Source organism: Schistocerca americana, chromosome 9 (genome assembly GCF_021461395.2).
Source record: "Schistocerca americana isolate TAMUIC-IGC-003095 chromosome 9, iqSchAmer2.1, whole genome shotgun sequence".
In the NCBI taxonomy this organism is placed as follows: domain Eukaryota; kingdom Metazoa; phylum Arthropoda; class Insecta; order Orthoptera; family Acrididae; genus Schistocerca; species Schistocerca americana.
Genome location: NC_060127.1, coordinates 159,163,257 through 159,189,190, shown reverse-complemented (window position 1 = coordinate 159,189,190; position 25,934 = coordinate 159,163,257). Strand labels below are relative to the sequence as shown.

General features: G+C 43.7%; 1 protein-coding gene across 1 annotated transcript in view; it reads left to right on the top strand.

Annotated features, from left to right (window-relative positions):
- LOC124550769 (organic solute transporter alpha-like protein) overlaps window positions 1-25,492 on the top strand; it is a 56,139-nt gene extending 30,647 nt beyond the window's left edge. The window contains exons 5-6 of the mRNA XM_047125493.1: window positions 13,375-13,621; window positions 25,245-25,492. Of these exons, the coding sequence (XP_046981449.1) occupies window positions 13,375-13,621; window positions 25,245-25,492 (495 nt within the window). The remainder of the gene's footprint in view (window positions 1-13,374; window positions 13,622-25,244) is intronic.
- Window positions 25,493-25,934: the final 442 nt, after the last annotated feature.

Genomic DNA, 25,934 nt, shown 5'->3' with positions numbered 1-25,934 from the left:
TATTGATAATTTTTACTTATGGACCGTCTGACAGCAACTGAATAAAACACAATTTTAGTGCCATACGCGTTTCGCCTTTATTTTCTGCAAGGCATCATCAGTGGCCTGGAATATGTACATACGTTAGCTATTTAATTTACATTTTTGTCACTGTGCCTATAGGTTATAAACAGTTCTGGTGGTTGGTATTTCCTATTAAGTAGTAATGTTTTGAACTGTACTTGCAGGTTGGGTGGACAATTTCTTTCATATTACGCTCCCGTTGCATTTTTGGTGTTGTTCTTCTTCTTATGAATGCCAATTTGCGGTCTTTTTCCCCACACTACACAGCACTATGAACTGTTTGACAGTCAGCAATAGAAACCAAAACATTGCATTGAAACAAGCGTTCAGTTCATAGTGCTGTGGAATGTGGAGAGACAGACTGCAAATTGGCTTTCATAAGAAGAAGAACACCACCAAAAATGCAACGGGAGCGTAATATGTAAGAAATTGTCCACGCAACCTCTAAGTACAGTTCAAAACATTACTACTTAATAGGAAATACCAACCACCAGAACTGTTTATAACCTATAGGCACAGTGACAAAAATGTAAATTAAATAGCTAACGTATGTACATATTCCAGGCCACTGATGATGCCTTGCAGAAAATAAAGGCGAAACGCGTATGGCACTAAAATTGTGTTTTATTCAGTTGCTGTCAGACGGTCCATAAGCAAAAATTATCAGTATACCGTAATATTACACGCAACTGAGGAAGACATGACTAAAAAGTTGAACATGTCACCTTCAAGCTGGCTCTCTACCGTTCCACTCTTGAAAGGCACGCGGGAAAAACGAGCACTTAAATTTTTCTGTGCGAGCTCTGATTTCTCTTATTTTATCGTGATGATTATTTCTCCCCATGTAGGTGGGTGCCAACAGAATGTTTTCGCAATCGGAGGAGAAAACTGGTGATTGAAATTTCATGAGAAGGTCCCGTCGCAACGAAAAACGCCTTTGTTTTTTTTTAATGATTGCCACTCCAATTCAGGCTGCAGTTTCCGAAATGCTCCTGCCGAGCCTGCGGGCCATCACGATCTGCCCTCGGTCAAACACATAGATCGGTCGCCTCCCCCATTCTCCACACCGACAGCACACTCACCGATATTACACTACTGGCCACTGAAATTGCTACACCACGAAGATGACGTGCTACAGACGCGAAATTTAACCGACAGGAAGAAGATGCTGTGATACGCAAATGTTGAGCTTCTCAGAGCATTCACACAGGGTTGGCGCCGGTGGCGACACCTACAACGTGCTCACACGAGGAAAGTTTCCGACCGATTTCTCATACACAAACAGCAGTTGACCGGCGTTGCCTGGTGAAACCTTGTTGTGATGCCTCATGTAAGGAGGAGAAATGCGTAGCCAATCGCGAATGCGGTTTATCGTATCGCGACATTGCTGCTCGCGTTGGTCGGGATCCAATGACTGTTAGCAGAATATCGAATTGGAGGGTTCAGAAGGGTAATACGGAACGCCGTGCTGGATCCCAACGGCCTCGTATCACTAGCAGTCGAGATGACAGGCATCTTATCCGCATGCCTGTAACGGATCGTGCAGCCACGTCTCGATCACTGAGGCAACAGATGGGGACGTTTGCAAGACAACAACCGTCTGCACGAACAATTCGACGACGTTTGCAGCAGTATGGACTATCAGCTCGGAGACCGTGGCTGCGGTTACCCTTGACGCTGCATCACAGACAGGGCGCCTGCAATGGTGTACTCAACGACGAACCTGGGTGCACGAATGGCAAAACGTGATTTTTTTCGATGAATCCAGGTTCTGTTTACAGCATCATGATGGTCGCATCCGTGTTTCGCGACATCGCTATGAATGCACATTGGAAGCGTGTATTCGTCATCGCGATACTGGCGTATCACCCGCGTGATGGTATGGGGTGCCATTGGTTACGCGTCTCGGTCACCTCTTGTTCTCATTGACGGCACTTTGAACAGTGTACGTTACATTTCAGATGTGTTACGACCCGTGGCTCTACCCTTCATTCGATCCCTGCGAAACCCTACATTTCAGGAGGATAATGCACGACCGCATGTTGCAGATCCTGTACGGGCCTTTCTGGATACAGAAAATGTCCCACTGCTGCCCTGGCCAGCACATTCTCCAGATCTCTCACGAATTGAAAACGTATGGTCAATGGCGGCCGAGCAACTGGCTCGTCACAATACGCCAGTCACTACTCTCGATGAACTGTGGTATCGTGTTGAAGCCGCATGGGCAGCTGTACCTGTACACGCTATCCAAGCTCTGTTTGGCTCAATGGCCAGGCGTATCAAGGCCGTTATTACGGCCAGAGGTGGTTGTTCTGGGTACTGATTTCTTAGGATCTATGCTCCCAAATTGCGTGAAAATGTAATCATATGTCAGTTCTAGTATGATATATTTGTCCAATGAATACCCGTTTATTATCTGCATATCTTGTTGATGTAGCAATTTTAATGGCCAGTAGTGTACATGCACCGTGCGTGTATCTGACTAGCAGCGTCGCCAGGTGGCTCTGCTATCGCCTGGACGGATTTATATTATATACGAGGGTTGGAACTTAAATAGTGGTAACTATTTATTCACAACCAATACAAAAGAGTTACATGTTTTCACCTGTTACTGTCCTTCAAAGTAGTCACCAGCGTTGTGTAGAACCCGTTGCCAGCGATGTGGAAGGCGTAGCATACCGTTAGCAGAGCCTGTTCTGTTGACGGTGCGAATGGAGCGGTCTGCTGCCTGTCGAATCTCTGGAACAGTTCTGAAGCGAATGCCACGAAGTATCTATCCTTCATGCTGAACTTGGAGATGTACTACATGCCAGGGGCGCTTCTCTTGCCGCGATACGTGGGTCTGGTCAGGCCCACAAGCAACACGTGATCTTTCTCAGCCAACAATCTGGGGTGGTACGGATTCTATCTCAGCAACATGACAATATACACCACCAAAGGTTGGATGGCTCGGCTGCCTTTGGGATGGAAATGCCGTGTGATGTAGCCACGCAGCCTCTTGTGCATTATCATTCATATGGCCATACCTAAAAATCATGTCTGTCTGCTTACGAAATGAATATCCTGCCATGTTTGATCGGAGTGGTCACGTCGAAGACAGAAGAATTAAAAAAGTATATAAGTTTCCGTGGCAATACTGTGTCACGTAGGATACAATGAACCACACGTGTACATAGATCATAGAAATGGCTGGGTTGTATATCTCAAAAGCTTTTGAAAGTGAAACTTCGTTAATAACTTGAAAACGAAGGATTTTTGGACATAGGTTCGTCTGAACTTTCTGATGTTTTGGCGTAAGGAACCTGTACCCAAAATTAATAAAACTATTTTTGAAAGACCCCATATAAAATACATTTTCTCGAGGTTGGACGTAACTGTTGAACTCATCCCAAGTTTAAAGAAAAATTCGATGTTTTGGCTACATTTCATATACAGCAAAGTATAGTCTAATTTGCACCAAACGTAAATTCAGAGCGACTCCTATTTTTCGTTGTAAACCACTGGAATATTGTGATGGGAAGTACGTCATTTCTAAATATCACAAAAACTATGACCGTGAAACGTCCCATTAGAAAAATTTATGAATGATTGTGCTGATAAACCCCTTACGTTACTTGATTTTCAAACAGCTGAGCAGAACTGAAAGTACTCAGACATTTCTCTCTTTACTTATTCTGATCAACACTAAACTGAGACACAATATTTTTAGCGCAACGCACTCTTTCTTTCAATAATCCCTACAAAAGAATGGCCCTGACTAACAATAACCTATACCTTTCATGAATCACTTGCCTCACAAAAATTTTCGTTAACCGAACTCTTGCAATACAGCGAGCGCCAATACTGCCAGCTAAATAAAAAAATTCTAACTACTGAAATCACTAACTACTGATAGGCACAGTTAGCAAATGAAAGATTTATAGAGAACAAACAATGTATTTACATTAATAGCGTTCAAAAGTCATTATATATATTCAGGGTGAGTCACCTAACGTTACCGCTGGATATATTTCGTAAACCACATCAAATACTGACGAATCGATTCCACAGACCGAACGTGAGGAGAGGGGCTAGTTTAATTGTTTAATACAAACCATAAAAAAATGCACGGAAGTATGTTTTTTAACACAAACCTACGTTTTTTTAAATGGAACCCCGTTAGTTTTGTTACCACATCTGAACATATTAACCAATACGTAATCAGTGCCGTTTGTTGCATTGGAAAAATGTTTATTACATCCGGAGATATTGTAACCTAAAGTTGACGCTTGAGTACCACTCCTCCGCTGTTCAATCGTGTGTATCGGAGAGCACCGAATTACGTAGGGATCCAAAGGGAACGGTGATGGATCTTAGGTACAGAAGAGACTGGAACAGCACATTACGTCCATATGCTAACACCTTTTTATTGGTCTTTTTCACTCACGCACGTGTACATTACCATGAGGGGTGAGGTGCACGTACACACGTGGTTTGCGTTTTCAATTACGGAGTGGAATAGAGTGTGTCCCGACATGTCAGGCCAATAGATGTTCAATGTGGTGGCCATCATTTGCTGCACACAATTGCAATCTCTGGCGCAATGAATGTCGTACACGCCGCAGTACATCTGGTGTAATGTCGCCGCAGGCTGCCACAATACGTTGTTTCATATCCTCTGGGGTTGTAGGCACATCACGGTACACATTCTCCTTTAACGTAGCCCACAGATAGAAGTCCAGAGGTGTAAGATCAGGAGAACGGGCTGGCCAATTTATGCGTCCTCCACGTCCTATGAAACGCCCGTCGAACATCCTGTCAAGGGTCAGCCTAGTGTTAATTGCGGAAGGTGCAGGTACACCATCGTGCTGATACCACATACGTCGACGCGTTTCCAGTGGGACATTTTCGACCAACGTTGGCAGATCATTCTGTAGAAACGCGATGTATGTTGCAGCTGTTTGGGTCCCTGCAATGAAGTGAGGACCAATGAGGTGGTCGCCAATGATTCCGCACCATACATTTACAGTCCACGGTCGCTGTCGCTCTACCTGTCTGAGCCAGCGAGGATTGTCCACGGACCAGTAATGCATGTTCCGTAGATTCACTGCCCCGTGGTTTGTGAAACCCGCTTCATCTGTAAACAGGTAGAACTGCAACGCATTCTCTGTTAATGCCCATTGACAGAATTGCACTCGATGATTAAAGTCATCACCATGCAATTGCTGATGTAGCGACACATGAAACGGGTGAAAGCGGTGACGATGCAGTATGCGCATGACACTACTTTGACTCAGTCCACCGGCTCTCGCAGTGTCCCATGTACTCATGTGTGGGTTCATGGCAACTGCAGCTAACACACCAACTGCACCCGCTACTCCTGTGACGGGCCTGTTACGGACCCGTTTGCGTGCTACGACCACGCCTGTTGCATACAGTTGGCGGTAGATGTTTTGCAATGTGCGGCACGTTGGATGCTCTCTGTCCGGGTACCGTTCTGCATACACCCTGCAGGCTTCAGCTGCATTTCGTCGACACTCGCCATAGATGAGTATCATCTCCGCCTTTTCGGATTTCGAATACACCATGGTCACAGTTCCTACAACACTACACTATCACAGACGTTTGGTAACAGGGTGTACTATGGTTGGTCTGCGTGTGGAGACGAATGCAGAATAACAATAGCAGCAAGCGCTACATGCGGACACTGCGACAGCTAGACCAAACCACAACAGTGCACTACAGCCACACTCGTAAACACGGTCGTCATTATAAACATGTCCCTGCAGATGCTGCTCGCCGACCGTGGCCCGTGTTTGTTACAACAAGCAAATGAACGACGGAGATTTCAAGCGTCAACTTTAGGTTACAATATCTCCGGATGTAATTAACATTTTACAATGCAACAAACGGCACTGATTACGTATTTGTTTATATGTTCAGATGTGCTAACAAAACTAACGTGGTTCCATTTAAAAAAACGCAGGTTTGTGTTGAAAAACATACTTCCGTGCATTTTTGTATGGTTTGTATTAAACAATTACACTAGCCCTTCTCCTCACGTTCGGTCTGTGGAATCGGTTCGTCAGTATTTGATGTGGTTTACGAAATATATCCAGAGGTAACGTTAGGTGACTCACTCTATATATATATATATATATATATATATATATATATATATATATATATATATATATCCACCATTGCTGGCGATTCACTTCCAACTGCGCAACGCTACGCGCTGTTCACATCCAACACTACAATGGCGAATATTCCAACAATGCCAACCAGTCACAGACTGCACACAGCACAGCCAGTGATTTTCATACAGAGCGCTAGATGACGTTACCAACATAAAAATCTAAACAGCCTACACAGCCTGCTTACACCCGTTAACGAAAAGATAGACTGTTCGTTATCAAGCTGGTATACACTGAGCTGGCAGAAGACGCGGCATAGCGAGTTGCACGTATACAGATGGCGTTAGCATCGCGTACCCAAGGCACTCGTATGAAAGGTTCAGTGCATTGGCAGATGTGTCATTTGTACTCAGACATGTGAAAAGGAAAACTGGAAATTTGTGGAAGGGTCTTACGGGACCAAACTGCTAATGTCGTCGGTCCCTAAGCTTACGCACTACCTAAACTAACTCACGCTAAGGACAACACACGCACCCATGCCCGAGGGAGGACTCGAACCTCCGACGGGGGAGCCGCGCGGACCGTGACAAGGCGTCTCAGACCGCACGGCTTGTGAAAAGGTTTCCGGCGTTATTATGGCCGCATGACGGGAATTAGACTCTGAGTGGGGAGTGGGACATTTCATTTCGGAAAATGATAGGGAATTCAATATTCCTAAACGCACAGTGTCAAGAATGTGCCCAAGAATACCAAGTTTCAGGATTACCTCTGACCATGAACAGCCTTCACTTAACGACCGAGCATTAGCGCAGAGATTCCCGTGCTAACAGACAACCGACAATAAAGGGAATAACGGAAGAAATCAGTTTGGGACGTACGACCGACATATTCGTTGCGACAGTGCGGGAAAATCTCACGTAAATGTGCTGTGGCAGCAGCGATCAGCGCGAGTGTCTCTTCCGACAGCTGACATCGCGTGCAGTGCCTCACCTGGGCTAGTGACCGTATCAGTTGGATCCTAGACGACCAGAAAACAGTGGCCTGGTAAGACGAGTCACGAACTCTGTTGCTGAGAACTGGTATTAGGGTTGAGGTGTGGTGCAGACACCACGAAGCCACGGACCTAAGGTGCCAACAAGGTACTGGTGGTGGCTCCATAATGGTGTTGGCTGTGTTTACAAGGAATTTATTGGATCATCTGGTCGAACGGAACCGATCGTTGACTGGAAATGATTATGTTCGGCTGTTTGGAGACGATTTGAAGCCCAAACAATGGTGGAATTTTTGTGGATGACAATGCGTCAAGTCATCATCATCATCATCATCATCAGTTATCTTCTATATTAGCAGGTCCTTTGCCTCTCCATTTTCTGCGATCCATTGCTTCCTTCTTAAGGCTGCTGTATGTTGTACCGTTCATCATGTCATCCAGTATCTGGAATCTCTTCCTTCCTCGCTTCCTTTTCCCTTCTACATAACCTTCTAAAACTGTTTTGATCAGTCCGTCATTCTTTCTTAATATACGCCTAATCCAATTTCTTTTTCTTCTCTTTATTACATCTAGTAACTGTCTTTTCTCTTCCACTCTTCTCAATATCTCTTCATTTTTTATTCTGTCCATCCAAATTATTCTTTCCATCCTCCGTCATGTCCAGATCTCAAAAGTCTCCGGCCATTCTCTGTCTTTCTTCCTCATAGTCCATGTTTCAGCGCCATATAGAAGAACGCTGCACACAAGACGTTTTATGAGTCCAGACCGCTGCAGAAAATTCTCCTTTTCTTATAAAATGCCTCTTTTGCCATTGCTATCCTTGTTTTAATTTCTGTGGTGCACTTCCAGTCGGTGTCTATCCTGCTTCCAAGATACTTAAAATTTTGCACCTGTTCTAGTATTTCTCCATTCAGCATAATTTTCGTTTCTTTATTTCTTCCTAGTGCCAATACTTTTGTTTTATTTGTGTTAATTTTCATTCCATATTTTTTTTACGTTAGTTTCAATGGTGTCAACCAAATCCTGTAATTATTTTTCCCCTGTGGCTAGAAGGACCATGTCATCAGCAAACCTCAAACACTCTACTCATCTTCCTCCAATTTCTACGCCTTTGTCATCTAATGAGCATTGGTCAATCATATTTTCCAAGTAGAGGTTGAAAAGAGTAGGTGATAGACAGCATCCTTGTCTTACTCCTTTTTCTAGCCCGATCCAGTTTGTACTTTCTCCTCTCACTTTAAGTGAAACTTTTTGATTAAGATATAATGAGTTTACAATTCGAGTCACCAGGCCACAATTGTCTGTGACTGGTTTGAACAACATTTTAGACAACCCAACCGAAAAATTTGGCTGCCCAGATCGCCCGACATGAATCCTATCGATCGTTTTTTGGGACGCAATGGATAGAGCAATTCGTCCACAACATACTATTTCGGCAAACTTTGGAAATTATGGACCGCTCTAGAGGCAGCTGGCTCAGTATTTCCGCAGGGGACTTCCAACGACTTGTAGAGTCCATGTCACGTCGTGTTGCTACACTATGCTGAACAAGAGGAGGCCAGACATGTTATTAGGAATATCCCATGACTTTTGTTATGAGCTACGATAGGATAAAAATTATTCACCGATTATTTTACGAAACATTGTTTGAGAAAGATCACAGGGTAGCTGACATTGTTGTTGTTGTTGTTGTTGTTGTGGTCTTCAGTCCTAAGACTGGTTTGATGCAGCTCTCCATGTTACTCTATCCTGTGCAAGCTTCTTCATCTCCCAGTACTTACTGCAACCTACATCCTTCTGAATCTGCTTAGCGTATTCATCTCTTGGTCTCCCTCTGCGATTTTTACCCTCAACGCTGCCCTCCAATGCTAAATTTGTGATCCCTTGATGTCCTACCAACCGATCGCTTCTTCTTGTCAAGTTGTGCCACAAACTCCTCTTCTCCCCAATTATATTCAATACCTATTCATTAGTTAAGTGATCTACCCATATAATCTTCAGCATTCTTCTGTAGCACCACATTTCGAAAGCTTCTATTCTCTTCCTGTCTAAACTAGTTACCGTTCATCTTTCACTTCCATACATGGCTACACTCCAGAAACGACTTCCTGACATTTAAATCAATACTCGATGTTAACAAATTCCTCTTCTTCAGAAACGCTTTCCTTGCCATTGCCAGTCTACATTTTATATCCTCTCTACTTCGACCATCATCAGTTACTTTGCTCCCCAAATAGCAAAACTCTTTTACTACTTTAAGTGTCTCATTTCCTAATCTAATTCCCTCAGCATCACCCGACTTAATTCGAGTACATTCCATTATCCTCGTTTAGCTTTTGTTCATGTTCTTCTTATATCTCAAGGCACTGTCCGTTCCGTTCAACTGCTCTCCAAGTCCTTTGCTGAGCTGAGTGTGCTTAGATTCTGCCAGAGTAGTGGGTCGGCCACCTGGCATGCCAGTGTTGGTAAACAGTGTCTCGCACATAATGTGGCCTGCGTGTGTCTACTGCCCTCAGTGCTGCGACCCTGCCTCCACTGTGTGCTGCCCCATTAGATAACACACGAATCTTATTATCATGTACTCTACTACACTGAACAGCCAAAGAAACTGGTACACTTGCCTAATATCTTGTAAGGCCCCCGCGAGCACGCAGAAGTGCCGCAATACGACGTTGCAAGGACTCGATTAATGTCTCAAGTAGTGCTGGCGGGAACTGACACCATGAATCCTGCAGGGCTATCCATAAATTCTTAAGAGTACGAGGGGGGGGGGCGGGTGGAGATCTCTTCTGAACAGCACGTTGCAAGGCATCCCAGATATGGTCAATAATATTAGTATCTGGGGAGTTTGGAAGCCGGCAGAAGTGTTTAAACGCAGACTAGTGTGGGCGTGTGGGGTATCGCATTATCCTGCTGGAATTGCCCAAGTCCGTCGGAATGGACAATGGACATGAATGGATGCAGGTGATCAGACACGATGCTGACGCACGTGTCACCTGTCAGAGTCGTATCTAAACGTTCATGCGTCCCATATCACTCCAACTGCACACGCCTCGTACCATTACAGAGCCTCCACCAGCTTGAACAGTCCCCTACTGACATGCAGGGTCCATGGATTCATGAGGTTGTCTCCATATCCGTACACGTCCATCCGCTCGATACAGTTTGAAACGAGACCCATTCGACCAGGCAACATGTTTCCAGTTGTCAACAGTCCAACGTCGATGTTGACGGGCGTAAAGCTTTATGTCGTGCAAGCATAAAGGATATACGAGAGTGGGCCTTTGGCTCCGAAATCCCATGTCGATGATGTTTAGCTGAATGGTTCGCACGCTGACATTTGTTGATGGCCCAGCGTTGAAATCTGCAGCACTTTGCGGAAGAAATTGAAATATTTTCACTTCACAAAAGCAGTTTTAAACGAACAACTTCAATTCAAAGACAAACATTTCTTTGAGCTTTTCGACGATCTGCTTCAGAGCGTTCACTCTTCTGTCCTTTGTTTTTTAATATAATTAAGACTTTAAGAAATATTTTATCTTTACTTTGTAATTTTATTTCACCAAACATTATTTTATGACTGACTATCTGTTTTAGAATGTTTTCTTATGCTTTTAGACCGCATATTGCTAATTCACATCATTTTTACGGCTCATAGTATTATAATTTTAAATTCCTTCCATTTTTTATTATTTTTATTTGTTTATAAGACTGACATACAACTTAAGGAATACCAGTGCCTTTTAAAAATTGTCACATGTAATTAAAAATTAATTTAAAAAATGCAATCTACATACGAACTTCATAGACAATGTATCATAAATATGGACAACTACTTCGTATCGTATTTGTGCAGCATGTAGTATACATGTCAGATAAATATTATTGCAGCCTACTCACTAAAATCGTTTCAATAAAGACATGTTGCTGCACAATAATACATCGTCTGACGTGACAGTCTTCGCCATTCCACTTTCGCAACAACTTTGTTAGAAAGAAGCCTGCTGCCACATCTTTGGACGGGCGTTTATCCTCACCATGGCAACCACTAGTTTGCCTATCGACTTTAGAACAACTTCAGTGGAAAGAAGCCTGCTGCCTCATCTTTTGAACGGCGTCCAACTTCACCATGGCAACCAGTGGTTCCAAATGGGTCACTAACAGGCCTTGAGAGGGCAACCCATGTACTACCAAACCGAAGTTCATTTATATTACATATTTTAATATTTTTAACGCTTCTTAATTGACAATAGCTGTTTAATAAGCTAAGTTTAGTGTGTGTTTATTTTTATTTCTTGACAATGTTCTTTTAACTAAGAAATTTTACATTGTTATTCGACTTATAACTCATTGGTTAGTAACGACATCATGCCGTCAGAAGTGGGTGGAGCCTCCATTATATATAGTAAGACGTGCACTGGTTTCTCCAGTAGTGATTCTTCAGCTGAAAGAGGTTCCTACTCAATGGTAATTCATTGTTGTATAGCTGTATAACTTTATGTATGTTCTTTAATGTATGTAGCCCTCTAATTGAAGCTTTGTATACTACTTGTAGGTCTGAAGATGACCACAGCAGTGGTCGAAACCGGTCCCTTTAATAAATATACATCGTGATCAAGACTATTTTTAATAGTAAAAATTTGCGGAAGGGTTGTACTTCTGTCACGTTAAACAATTCTCTTCATTTGTCTTTGGTCCCGTTCTGGCAGGATTTTTTTCTCGGCCGCGGCGATGTCGGAGTCGTGATGTTCCACCGGATCCCTGATATTCACGGTAACTCGTGAAATGGTCGTACGGGAAAATCCCCACCTTATCGCTACTTCGGAGATGCTGTGTCCTATGTCTCATGCGCCAACACCACGTTCACACTAACTTAAGTCTTGAACGTGCCATTGTAGCAGCAGTAACCTACCTAACAACTTCCACAGACACTTACTGTCTTATACAGGCTTTGCCGGCCGCAGCGCCGTATTCTGCTTGTTTACATATGGCTGTATTTGAATATGCATGCCTATACCAGTTTCTTTGGCGCTTCAGTGTATGATGAACTATATATCACCTCACTTGTCAGTAAAATTACACTGTTCTCGATGTGGCTGGATTGAAGAGTTTTTAGCAAACAGAACACAGCGTGTTGTTCTCGATGGAGAGACGTCTACAGACGTTAAAGTAACCTCTGGCGTGCCATAGGGGAGCGTTATGGGACCATTGCTTTTCACAATATATATAAATGACCTAGTAGATAGTGTCGGAAGTTCCATGCGGCTTTTCGCGAATGATGCTGTAGTATACAGGGAAGTTGCAGCATTAGAAAACTGCAGCGAAATGCAGGAAGATCTGCAGCGGATAGGCACTTGGTGCAGGGAGTGGCAATTGACCCTTAACATAGACTAATATAATGTATTGCGAATACATAGAAAGAAGGATCCTTTATTGTATGATTATATGATAGCAGAACAAACACTGGTAGCAGTTAATTCTGTAAAATATCTGGGGGTATGCGTGCGGAACGATTTGAAGTGGAATGATCATATAAAAGTAATTGTTGGTAAGGCGGGTGCCAGGTTGAGATTCATTGGGAGAGTCCTTAGAAAATGTAGTCCATCGACAAAGGAGGTGGCTTACAAAACGCTCGTTCGACCTATACTTGAGTATTGCTCATGAGTGTGGGATCCGTACCACGTCGGGTTGACGGAGGAGATAGAGAAGATCCAAAGAAGAGCGGCGCGTTTCGTCACAGCGTTATTTGGTAAGCGTGACAGCGTTACGGAGATGTTTAGCAAACTCAAGTGGCAGACTCTGCAAGAGAGGCGCTCTGCATCGCGGTGTAGCTTGCTGTCCAGGTTTCGAAAGGGTGCGTTTTTGGATGAGGTACCGAATATATTGCTTCCCCCTACTTATAACTCCAGAGGAGATCACGAATGTGAGGGAGGTAATGACAGTGGCACGTAATGAGAGGAAAGGGAGGTAATGACAGTGGCACGTAAAGTGCCCTCCGCCACACACCGTTGGGTGGCTTGAGGAGTATAAATGTAGATGTAGATGTAGGTGTTGAGTTTTTTTTCTGGCAGTGTGTATATGACGGAGCACGCCTAGCTCTCACACCCAGTTTTGACAAGGTGACTACACACTCACACACACACACACACATCAAATAAATCCACGTAGGGCAATGCACTGATGTGTCCCCTTTGTTTCCAGGAAGTCCTGGAGGTGGTGAACACCTTTCTGCAGGTGCTGTTCCTCGTGTCCATTCTGCTGGCCGCCTGGGGCACCAGCATGTTGAGTGGGATGCTCAACAGTGTCTCCAAGGACTTCCACCCCAAGTCCAAGTTCGCGGCGCTGCAGACCCACGTCGGGCTGCACGCCCTCCTGTCCATCATCGGCGACACCGTCACAGACTACCTGCCCTGCACCGCGTCGCTGACGCCGACTCTGTGGAGAAACTGTGAGTAGCGTCGCTTGTACACCTAGAGTTCCCACAGGCTGCTTTTACGCAGTCGACGCAATTGTGGAATTCCTGAGAAAAGTATTCACCAACGCACTAAAGATTCATTAAAATTGCAGCATCATAAATGGGGATACAACAAACATCAAATTAACTTGAAGTGTACTACACGCTTGGATACTCAACTGCTTATTGTCACGTGTACACTACTGGCCATTAAAATTGCTACACCACGGAGATGACGTGCTACAGACGCGAAATTTAACCGACAGGAAGTAGATGCTGTGATATACAAATGATTAGCTTTTCAGAGCATTCACACAACGTTGGCGCCGGTGGCGACACCTACAACGTCCTGACACGAGGAAAGTTTGCAACCTATTTTTCATATACAAACTGCAGTTGACCGGCGTTGCCTGCTGAAACGTTGTTGTGATGCCTCGTGTAAGGGGGAGAAATGCGTGCCATCACGTTTTCGACTTTAATAAAGGTCGGATTGTAGCCTATCGCGATTGCGGTTTATCGTATCACGACATTGCTGCTCGCGTTGGTCGAGATCCAATGACTGTTAGCAGAATATGGAATCGGTGGGTTCAGGGGGGTAATACGGAACGCCGTGCTGGATACCAATGGCCTCGTATCACTAGCAGTGGACATAACAGTCATCTGATCAACATGGCTGTAACGGATCGTGCAGCCACGTCTCGATCCCTGAGTCAATAGATGGGGACGTTTGCAAGACGACAACCATCTGCACGAACAGTTCGACGACGTTTGCAGCAGCATGGACTATAAACTCTGAGACCGTGACTGCGGTTACCTTTGACGCTCCATCACAGACAGGAGCGCCTGCGATGGTGTACTCAACGACGAACCTGGGTGCACGAATGGCAAAACGTCATTTTTTCGGATGAATCCAGATTCTGTTTACAGCTTCATGATGGGCGCATCCGTGTTCGGCGACATCACGGCGAACGCACAGTGGAAGCGTGTATTCGACATCGCCATACTGGTGTATCACCGAGCGTGATGGTATGGGGTGCCGTTGGTTACACGTCTCGGTCACCTCTTGTTCGCATTGACGGCACTTCGAACAGTGGACGTTACATTTCAGAAGTGTTACGACCCGTGGCTCTACCCTTCATTCGATCCCTGCGAAATCCTACATTTCAGCAGGATAATGCACGACCGCATGTTGTAGGTCCTGTACGGGCCTTTCTGGATACAGAAAGTGTTCGACTGCTGCCCTGGCCAGCACATTCTCCAGATCTCTCACCAATTGAAAACGTCTGGTCAATGGTGGCCGAGCAACTGGCTCGTCACATTTCGCCAGTCACTACTCTTGATGAACTGTGGTATCGTGTTGAAGCCGCATGGGCAGCTGTACCAGTACACGCCATCCAAGCTGTGTTTGACTCATTGCCCAGGCGTATCGATGTCGTTATTACGGCCAGAGGTGGTTGTTCTGGGTATTGATTTCTCAGGATCTATGCACCCAAATTGCGTGAAAATGTAATCACATGTCAGTTCTAGTATGATATATTTGTCCAATGAATACCCGTTTATCATCTGCATTTCTTCTTGATGTAGCAATTTTAATGGCCAGTAGTGTATTTTAACTTTGACACTGTTAAAGTTTACAATATTAGTAGCCTGCGTCCGCCTGGGAAACACAAGGTAAAATCTGCTGCTTTGTACTCCGATCTCGAAATGCTGTAGGAAACAATCTTAAATTCACTTTTTACCTGATCGCTTATTGCGGTATGATGGCCCCTATTATCAGATTTGAATCTGCCGCGCCCGCGGCTCGTTCTGCCGTGTCGCAGCTCTGCACGACGAACACTAGTTAAAAAGCTGAAAATGTCTTAAATAAATGGGTATAATACCAGGCAAGCTTTCTAATAATAACATGCGACTTCTCATGAAATAACTATATTTAAAAATCGAATAATCGCAAGTTCAGACACCTTTCTTTATAAGCAGCACCTAACGGCGTCCTGCTTACAGTCTTGACAAATGAAAGCTACCTATGCGTTAAAGGGTAGCATTCATTTCACGGTAGGTGAGCAGAGCCCTACGTCAACGTGACGTAGACACGCGTCATCATGAGTTTCAAGAATTGTCCTATCGTCTGTTGTGTGCATTCTGTATACATCGACTGTTGTGTGCGTCTTGAATCTGCACTGTTCATTGTTCTTACAAGGGAACCTCCCCATCGCACCCCCCTCAGATTTAGTTATAAGTTGGCACAGTGGATAGGCCTTGAAAAACTGAACACAGATCGATCGAGAAAACAGGAAGAAGTTGTGTGGAACTATGAAAAAAATAAGCAAAATATACAAACTGGGTCGTCCATGTGCAATATAGATAATATTAAGGGTAGTGTGAGACGAGGAGAGCCGTGGTCCCGTGGTTAGCGTGAACAGCTGCGGAACTGGAGGTCTTTGGTTCAAATCTTCCCTCGACCGAAAATTTAACTTTTTATTTTCAGTTTATGTGACAAACCCTTATGTTTTCATCACTTTTTTTGGAGTGATTATTACATCCACAAGAAAACCTAAATCGGGCAAGGTAGAAGAATCTCTTTACCCATTCGCCAAGTGCACTAGTTAGGTGGGTCGACAACATATTCCTGTCATGTGACGCACATGCTGTCACCAGTGTCGTATAGAATATATCAGACATGTTTTCCTGAGGAGGAATCGGTTGACCTATGATCTTGCGATCAAATGTTTTCGGTTCCCATTGGAGAGACACGTCCTTTCGTCAACTAATCGCACGGTTTTGCGGTGCTGTCGCAAAACACAGACACTAAACTTATTACAGTGAACAGAGACGTCAATGAACGAACGGACAGATCATAACTTTGCGAAAATAAAGAAAGCAAAATTTTCAGTCGAGGGCAGATTCGAACTTAAAACCTTTCGCTCCCCAGCTGTTCACGCTAACCACGAGACCACGGCGCTCCTCGGCTAACATTGCCCTTAATATTGCCTATCTTAGGCATGGTCGACCCAGTTTGTATATTTTGCTTATTTTTTCATAGTTCCACACAACTTCTTCCTGTTTTCTCGATTGATCTGTGTTCAGTTTTTCAAGGCCTATCCACTGTGCCAAATTATAACTAAATCTGAGGGGGGTGCGATGGGGATGTTCCCTTGTTAGTTGATTTACTACATGAAGGCAAAATTAAATGAAACTATATGGTTTAATATTTCCAGCAACATTCGGAATTACTTCGAACTTCAGTTTCTCAGTTTAACGTCTCTGCCCACATGAATTATGTACAATTCATTGGCTTTTATAAAACTAGGAACACTTTAATTACTCTCTATTTCACGTTTCTATCCACACGATTTATGCACGGTTCATCGGATTTTTTTTTTTTTAATTGACTAAAAGCTTTTTTTTTTACTTGCGTTATGGGTCCTTCGTTCAGACATTCATTATGTTCCTGCTACACATAATGCCATCCCAAATTGTTGGGATTACAGCTTATTAATGAATTCAACTGGGATGAGCGTAACAGATTACTCCTGTCACTTCGTTTGTACACATGTATTTACATTTAGTTTTGACGTTATCGGTACAACCGCAAAGATCGATATACGCAGTCGTGTAGTCGATTTAGGTTATTTACGTCACGATTACGTAGCGTTACGTCACTATGACGTAGGGGTCTCCTCACCTAGCGTGAGATGAATGCTACCCTGCGTTAAACATAGCGTCACAGGTCCCTCCCATAGCGTAAATATCTCTGGAGTGAGCATTGCGTTCTGCGCATGTTGTCAACATTAAACCAGGATAGTCACGTGTTTTCGGGACTTGGCTGTGCGTGTGTGCTTTCCGCAGAGTTTGAAGTTTATAATATCAAGAGTTTTTGTTGTGTTTTCACCGTTTGTTGATAGTGTAATAGCGATGGTGAATTACTGTTGTTGCTACGGGTGCAAAGAAAAATATGTGAAAGGAGGGATAGTAACTTTTCACGGGTACTATGTTTAAAAATTTCGAGACGCATTATAATTAAGGCTTGATTCTGTAGACCTATTTTTCTACGATTTTATGACTATACAGGATGTTACAATAAGGTATGGCCAAACTTTCAGGAAACATTCCTCACACACAAAGAAAGAAAATATGTTATGTGGACATGTGTCCGGAAACGATTACTTTCCATGTTAGAGCTCATTTTATTACTTCTCTTCCAATCACATTAATCATGGAATGGAAACACACAGCAAAAGAACGTACCAACGTGACTTCAAACACTTTGTTACAGGAAATGTTCAAAATGTCCTCCGTTAGCGAGGATACATGCATCCACCCTCCGTCCCATGGAATCCCTGATGCGCTGATGCGGCCCTGGAAAATGGCGTATTGTACCACAGCCGTCCACAATAAAAGCACGAAGAGTCTCTACATTTGGTACCGGGGTTGCGTAGACAAGAGCTTTCAAATGCCCCCATAAATGAAAGTCAAGAGGGTTGAGGTCAGGAGAGCGTGGAGGCCATGGAATTGGTCCGCCTCTACCAATCCATCGTCACCGAATCTGTTGTTGAGAAGTGTACGAACACTTCGACTGAAATGTGCAGGAGCTCCATCGTGCATGAACCACATGTTGTCTCGTACTTGTAAAGGCACATGTTTTAGCAGCACAGGTAGAGTATCCCGTATGAAATCATGATAACGTGCTCCATAGAGCGTAGGTGGAAGAACATGGGGCCCAATCAAGACATCACCAACAATGCCTGCCCAAACGTTTGCAGAAAGTCTGTGTTGATGACGTGATTGCACAATTGCGTGCGGATTCTCGTCAGCCCACACATGTTGACTGTGAAAATTTACAATTTGATCACGTTGGAATGAAGCCTCATCCGTAAAGAGAACATTTGCACTGAAATGAGGATTGACACATTGATGGACGAACCATTCGCAGAAGTGTACCCGTGGAGGCCAATCAGCTGCTGATAGTGCCTGCACACGCTGTACACGGTACGGAAACAACTGGTTCTCCCGCAGCACTCTCCATACAGTGACGTGGTCAACGTTACCTTGTACAGCAGCAACTTCTCCGACGCTGACATTAGGGTTATCGTCAACTGCACGAAGAATTGCCTCGTCCATTGCAGGTGTCCTCGTCATTCTAGGTCTTCCCCAGTCGCGAGTCATAGGCTGGAATGTTCCGTGCTCCCTAAGACACCGATCAATTGCTTCGAACGTCTTCCTGTCGGGACACCTTCGTTCTGGAAATCTGTCTCGATACAAACGTACCGCGTCACGGTTATTGCCCCGTGCTAATCCATACATCAAATGGGCATCTGCCAACTCCGCATTTGTAAACATTGCACTGACTGCAAAACCACGTTCGTGATGAACACTAACCTGTTGATGCTACGTACTGATGTGCTTGATGCTAGTACTGTAGAGCAATGAGTCGCATGTCAACACAAGCACCGACGTCAACATTACCTTCCTTCAATTGGGCCAACTGGAGGTGAATCGAGGAGGTACAGTACATACTGATGAAACTAAAATGAGCTAGAACATGGAAATTAAGCGTTTCCCATGTCCATATAACATCTGAAAGTGGCCGTACCTTTTTGTAACACCCTGTATAATAGATACGGCGGCTTGTACAAAAGCTTACAAACAATCGCTTCCTCTCGTGAATTTGCTAGTGGAACAGGAAAGGGAATGGTTAGTTGCTTCAGCATATACTATCCTCCATGCATTTATCAGAGACGTCGATTATTTATATAGATTTGAAAGACGGGAGACAGATAAATTCTATAGAGTGGGAGTCTGCAATTGTCTTCGTATAATATGTGTGTTCAAACCTTTTTGTTTACTATAAAGTTACAGTAGGAGACCATGTTAAGTGTATCTAGGACATGGAGAATGATTATGTGTGATTTATATTTTCGTTTCCCGAAGGATGAACAACGAGATAAGATGTGGCTCCAGAAAATAAGGAGGAGTAATTTTGCCCCCACAAAATATTCCAAAGTATGTTTAAAACACTTTCAAGAGAAATGTTTAGACAGAGAAAAATTTGGACGTGTGTGGCTGAAGGTAGATGCTATACCAACTATTTTAATTTTCCACAGCACCTACTACCAATTTCTGCATTCAGCTTAAATACATTTTCTGCACAAATCAAATAAAAAACACAATAGTGTAGCTAATCAAAGTACACGTTCATCTTCTTTGGTGTATTTTGCCTTCAATTTATTTTCTTCGCCATTTGATTAAGAAGCGTAAAATATTAGTAAACATCTCCCCAAACCCTTCCATTTGTGTAACTTTCCACTTCTCTTAATGGTGATATTGGTTTACTGTTACATGACCAACTGTATTTGCTTTACAGTACATTTATTCTCCGATCGCCTTCCCTCCCCCCCCCCTTTTTTCACTCAGTCTACTATTTATTTAATAAACTGGGAGCAAGTACGTAAAATGCGTTAAATAAACACTTCAAAGTGTCACCAGTAAGAAAAATTGTGCTTTAGGTCGCAAAAACGAGAAAATAAATATGCAGAAATAGCAGAAAAAAGGACGAATTAGCAGGGATATAATCGCTAATGTGCGGCAAATTCGGTGTTTTTCGGACACTTGCAAAAGTACTAGCGTACTGTCAAGTCGTTTTGCAAGACCATCACTGCAAAAATGTACGTCAGGCTCTGTAATACTATAAAGTGCCGTATCGTACCGAAAACTACCAGAAATCGAGTGCATCTGAACTGTGATACCTATCGTAAAGAAGCAGAATGCAATATCACTTACCCTTACCCTTACCCTTAAAATTTACGTAGCTGGTTTATTCCCGGTATCGAATGGATAATGTTAAAATGTCTGCGCAACATATATGAATAATCCACGACACTTACGAAAAGAATCCGTCTGTACTAGGGATGTAGTGACATTCGAAATATACAGGGCGCTATACGGACAAACACACGACGTCCCGAGAACACGTGACCAGGTCGGCAATGTATGTTGACAACACAAAATCTGTTCTGCGCATGTGAATGCTCACTCCAGAGATATTTATTCTATGGTACCTCCTCTCTACGTTACTCCAAGAAGACGACAACGACATTATTATTCTTACACTACTATTTATACAATGCCTGATCGTCATGAAATCTCAGAGTTCTTCTTTAGTAATCCTTTCTGTGGCGGTTTCAGAACTCGCCAGCACACATATTATTTCACATATCCAGTACGTAATTCTTTACAAATACAAAATATAACATAATTGTCTCTATTCTATTATTATTCAGAGTTCACAGACGTAATCAGTGCCTATATATAAATAAAATTGTAATTGCATAGTTATAATGCATGTTTTGCCAGGAAACGTTATAGACCTGAAAGCAGTGGAACACCTATGGTTCAGTTAAATTTCTCTTCAGACACCCGCATCCAACATCATTGTCTTCTCTGGTTTCGGCTTTTGATGAAGACTGGTCCGTTCTCAGACATTCACACACTTAATCGATAGTGTACTCAGCAGAACTGAAGCCATCATAAAGGACTGGAGTGAACGCAACACATATTAAGATAAGATAATTTATGTCTGGGTATTTTTAAAAAGCTAATGTTCATAAATTCCAACCGAATACCGCTCTACATGTACATGTACATCTACATTTATACTCCGCAAGTCACCCAAGTGGCGGAGGGCGCTTTATGTGCCACTGTCATTATCTCCCTTTCCGGTTCCAGTCGCGTATGGTTCGCGGGAAAGAACGACTGCCGGAAAGCCTCCGTGCGCGCTCGAATCTCTCTGATTTTACATTCGTGATCTCCTCGGGAGGTATAAGTAGGGGGAAGCAATATATTCGATACCTCATCCAGAAACGCACCCTCTCGAAACCTGGACAGCAAACTACACCGCGATGCAGAGCGCCTCTCTTGCAGAGTCTGCCACTTGAGTTTGCTAAACATCTCCGTAACGCTATCACGCTTGCCAAATAACCCTGTGACGAAACGCGCCGCTCTTCTTTGGATCTTCTCTGTCTACTCTGTCAACCCGACCTGGTACGGATCCCACACTGATGAGCAATACTCAAGTATAGGTCGAACGAGTGTTTTGTAAGCCACCTCCTTTGTTGATGGACTACATTTTCTAAGGACTCTCCCAATGAATCTCAACCTGGCACCCGACTTACCAACAATTAATTTTATGTGATTATTCCACTTCAAATTGTTCCACACGCATACTCCCAGATATTTCACAGAAGTATCTTCTACCAGTGTCTGTTCCGCTATCATAAAATCATACAATAAAGGATCGTTCTTTCTATGTGTTCGCAATACATTACATTTGTCTATGTTAAGGGTCAGTTGCCACTCCCTGCACCAAGTGCCTATCCGCTACAGATCTTCCTGCATTTCGCTGCAATTTTCGAATGCTGCAACTTCTCTGTATACTACAGCATCATCCGCGAAAAGCCGCATGGAACTTCCGACACTATCTACTATGTCATATATATATATATATATATATATATATATATATATATATATATATTGTGAAAAGCAATGGTCCCATAACACCCCCTGTGGCACGCCAGAGCTTACTTTAACGTCTGTAGACGTCTCTCCATTGAGAACAACATGCTGTGTTCTGTTTGCTTAAAACTCTTCAATCCAGCCACACAACTGGTCTGATATTGCGTAGGCTCTTCCTTTGTTTATCAGGCGACAGTGGGGATCTGTATCGAACGCCTCCCGGAAGTCAAGGAAAATGGCATCTACCTGGGAGCCTGTATCTAATATTTTCTGGGTCTCATGAACAAATAAAGCGAGGTGGGTGTCACACGATCGCTGTTTCCGGAATCCATGTTGATTCCTACAGAGTAGATTCTGGGTTTCGAGAAATGACACGATACGCGAGCAGAAAACATGTTCTAAAACTCTACATCAGATCGATGTCAGAGATATAGGTCTATAGTTTTGCGCATCTGCTCGACGACCCTTCTTGAAGACTGGGACTACCTGTGCTCTTTTCCAATCATTTGGAACCTTCCGTTCCTCTAGAGACTTGCGGTACGCGGCTGTTAGAAGGGGGGCAAGCTCTTTCGCGTACTCTGTGTAGAATCGAATTGGTATCCCGCCAGGTCCAGTGGACTTTCCTCTATTCAGTGATTTCAGTTGCTTTTCTATTCCTTGAACACTTATTTCGATGTCAGTCGTTTTTTCGGTTGTGCGAGTATTTAGAGAAGCAACTGCAGTGCGGTCTTCCTCTGTGAAACAGCTTTGGAAAAAGGTGTTTAGTATTTCAGCTTTACGCGTGTCATCCTCTGTTTCAATGCCATCATCATCCCGGAGTGTGTGGATATGCTGTTTCGAGCCACTTACTGATTTAACGTAAGACCAGAATTTCCTACGATTTTCTGTCAAGTCGGTACATAGAATGTTACTTTAGAATTCACTGAACGCTTCACGCACAGCCCTCCTTACAGTGTGTAAAATTTTAGATGGCAGACCTCCCCTAGTCCTGAATCGGTAGAAGTCGGTAAACGTCGGGAGGCTTCGGTAGGCACGCAGTTTCGACTGCTGCCAACATTACGTAGCTGACTGTGTTGTACAAGGTAGCCATCGTCGTCTGCTTCGTTATTGTTTTGCGCTGTACTGTTCTGCGAGTTTTTATTGTGCAGTTGTACTACACATTATCAAAATGAGTGAAGAGGCAGTTGCTGGCCCATCTCAGGAGTTTTGTAGGAATACGCCCGTGGTTTTATATACTTTTTTTAACACGCTTGCGAAACGTGTTGCGAATAGCGTTAGTAGTGGAGAAATAATAGAACAAAACGTCATGCCTGACGCGGCACTTTCTCACGCATCTCCATGTTTACCACGTCATATCTCCTGAATTATATGTCGTAGAGAGACATAAATTTGCCGGCGCATTTACTGATATATGTGGATACTGTATGCGAAATATGTTGCGATTAGGGTTAATAGTAACGAAATAATATATTAAAACGTTATGCCTACTGCGGCAGATTTCCGGTATGTACTGAGAAAATGTAGTAAGCGACAACCATTTTTCCTTTCATTATTTTGTGGGGGGTGTCAGCGAGAAAAATTTTCGTAAAGGTTTGAAATTGTGTGTAACGTTTGTTGCTAGTCGCTAAGTGCTCTCATTCGCAAATAGTGGATGCGTAAATCTGGGTATTTTCCCGCGGTGGCATCTCATTGTTTATTACGTCATATCTCCTCAAGAATGTGTCAAATGGTTCAAATGACTCTGAGCACTATGGGACTCAACTGCTGAGGTCATTAGTCCCCTAGAACTTAGAACTAGTTAAACCTAACTAACCTAAGGACATCACAAACATCCATGCCCGAGGCAGGATTCGAACCTGCGACCGTAGCGGTCTTGCGGTTCCAGACTGCAGCGCCTTTAACCGCACGGCCACTTCGGCCGGCTCCAAAAATGTGTCTTATTTCTCTTCTTTCTCGGCTAGGAACCTTCGTGGGCGTACGGAGAACAAATCTCCAAAGTTTCATCGCAATCGGATGAATGGTTTGGGAACGCACAGAGGGCAGACATACATACATTCATTTTTATATATAGAGATTGACAGTTACGTTATACTTCATGACCTGTTTAAGCATATTTAAATTTTATAATTAATAGTTTAACATTGTGGGGAATGAAATAAAATTGCAAGCAGTGGGAATCAAACCCAGATCGGGTGTATGACAAGCCTTTGCCTAACCAACTGCGCTACGCATGCTGTAGTGACATAATTGTTGAAACATTGTCCATTACTCTTTTCGGGCGTTCGGAGAACAACTCACCAAAGTTCCATTGCATTCGGATGAATGGTTTGTGAGCGTATAGACGATTTCAGTTTCGTTTACGAACAACATTTAAAGCGGGTTTTACTTCCAAGCCTTTCGTCTGCTTTCGTGTAAGCATGAGGCACAATTTGTAGTGCCAGCTCAGCAACTGGTAGGCGTGCCTTGTCTCCCCCCCCCCCCCCCCTCCCCCGGCTCCTACCACTCGCCAGCCAATGCTTGCTTCCTCATCTCCCCCCTCGCAACTCTGCCGTCTTACAGTTGACACACTGTACGCTAACTGTGACATCGTGTAGGTTCTGTTTGTCTGAGAGGTTTTGGCTGCGTTTAAATTTGCAGTGAAGCTCTTTGCCTTCGCAGTAGTTTCCTACCTTTGTTTTTGAACCACGGTGGGTTTTTCCCGTCCCTCACAGTTTTAATCGGCACGTACCTGTCTAAAACGCATTTTACGATTGCCTTGAACTTTTTCCATGAACACTCAACATTGTCAGTGTCGGAACAGAAATTTTCGTTTTGATCTGTTAGGTAGTCTGAAATCTGCCTTGTATTACTCTTGCTAAACAGATAAACCTTCCTCCCTTTTTTTGTATTACTATTTACTTCCATATTCAGGGACTACTGTCTAGTTCTAGCCCCCATTTACCTTTATACGAAGGGACTTCAAAAAGTAAGTTACACATTATTACTTCGGGCCGATAAACGTTTATTGAATTCTGTACTACACTTCAGAGTGCTGCAGATACGCATGTGGATCATCATTCGTACTACAGCCATTACACTGCTCGATGGGCATCGTGTTTGTTTGCAGTGACGCTGTCGTGTCTGCTGCTGTTGGAGCTGGTGGCGCTGAGCCTATGGGCCCGCAGGCTGTACTGCCGCGAGTCTACGCCGGTGGTGACGCTAGGGTACCAGCCACGGAGAGATGCACAGGCTGAAGCGGAGGCTGGCGGCGGACCGGAAGTGGCCAGTGCTGTGGTCACCACACAGCCGAGGCATCACAACGGGATACAGCGCGCCAGAGATCGTCCACTGAACTCCATCACCATTGTCACGTGATCCAGCCTAATATCTTTTGGAATAGTCAGGCAGCTGAATCTGTCAACAGGAAGCAGATATGTAGAATACTGCTCAGAAAAGCACAAAGACCTCCATCATCTGATGAAACCATTCACGTGTGTTAGTCAGTTTTAGACCAAGTTGCCCTTGGCTACTTTGTGTAAGTCTCTTCAGTTGTCTCCAGTTTGGCGATTTGATAGCTCACATTTCTCGTCCCTGCTTCCATTCGTGGTATCTGTCGGATTGGTCACGGAATGGGAACTTCTGAATTCTTGGTGAAACGTGTATCAACTCGTACTACACCTTGTATTTAGATTGCATTGGTTTTCCTTTTCTTCCCCTGACATGTTTGTTTGATATGTTGTCTGTCATTAAGTGGCTGCTTGGTTGTCTTTTCTCTCTGCTATCGATATCTGCGTTTTGCTTCCGGGAAACTGCTATG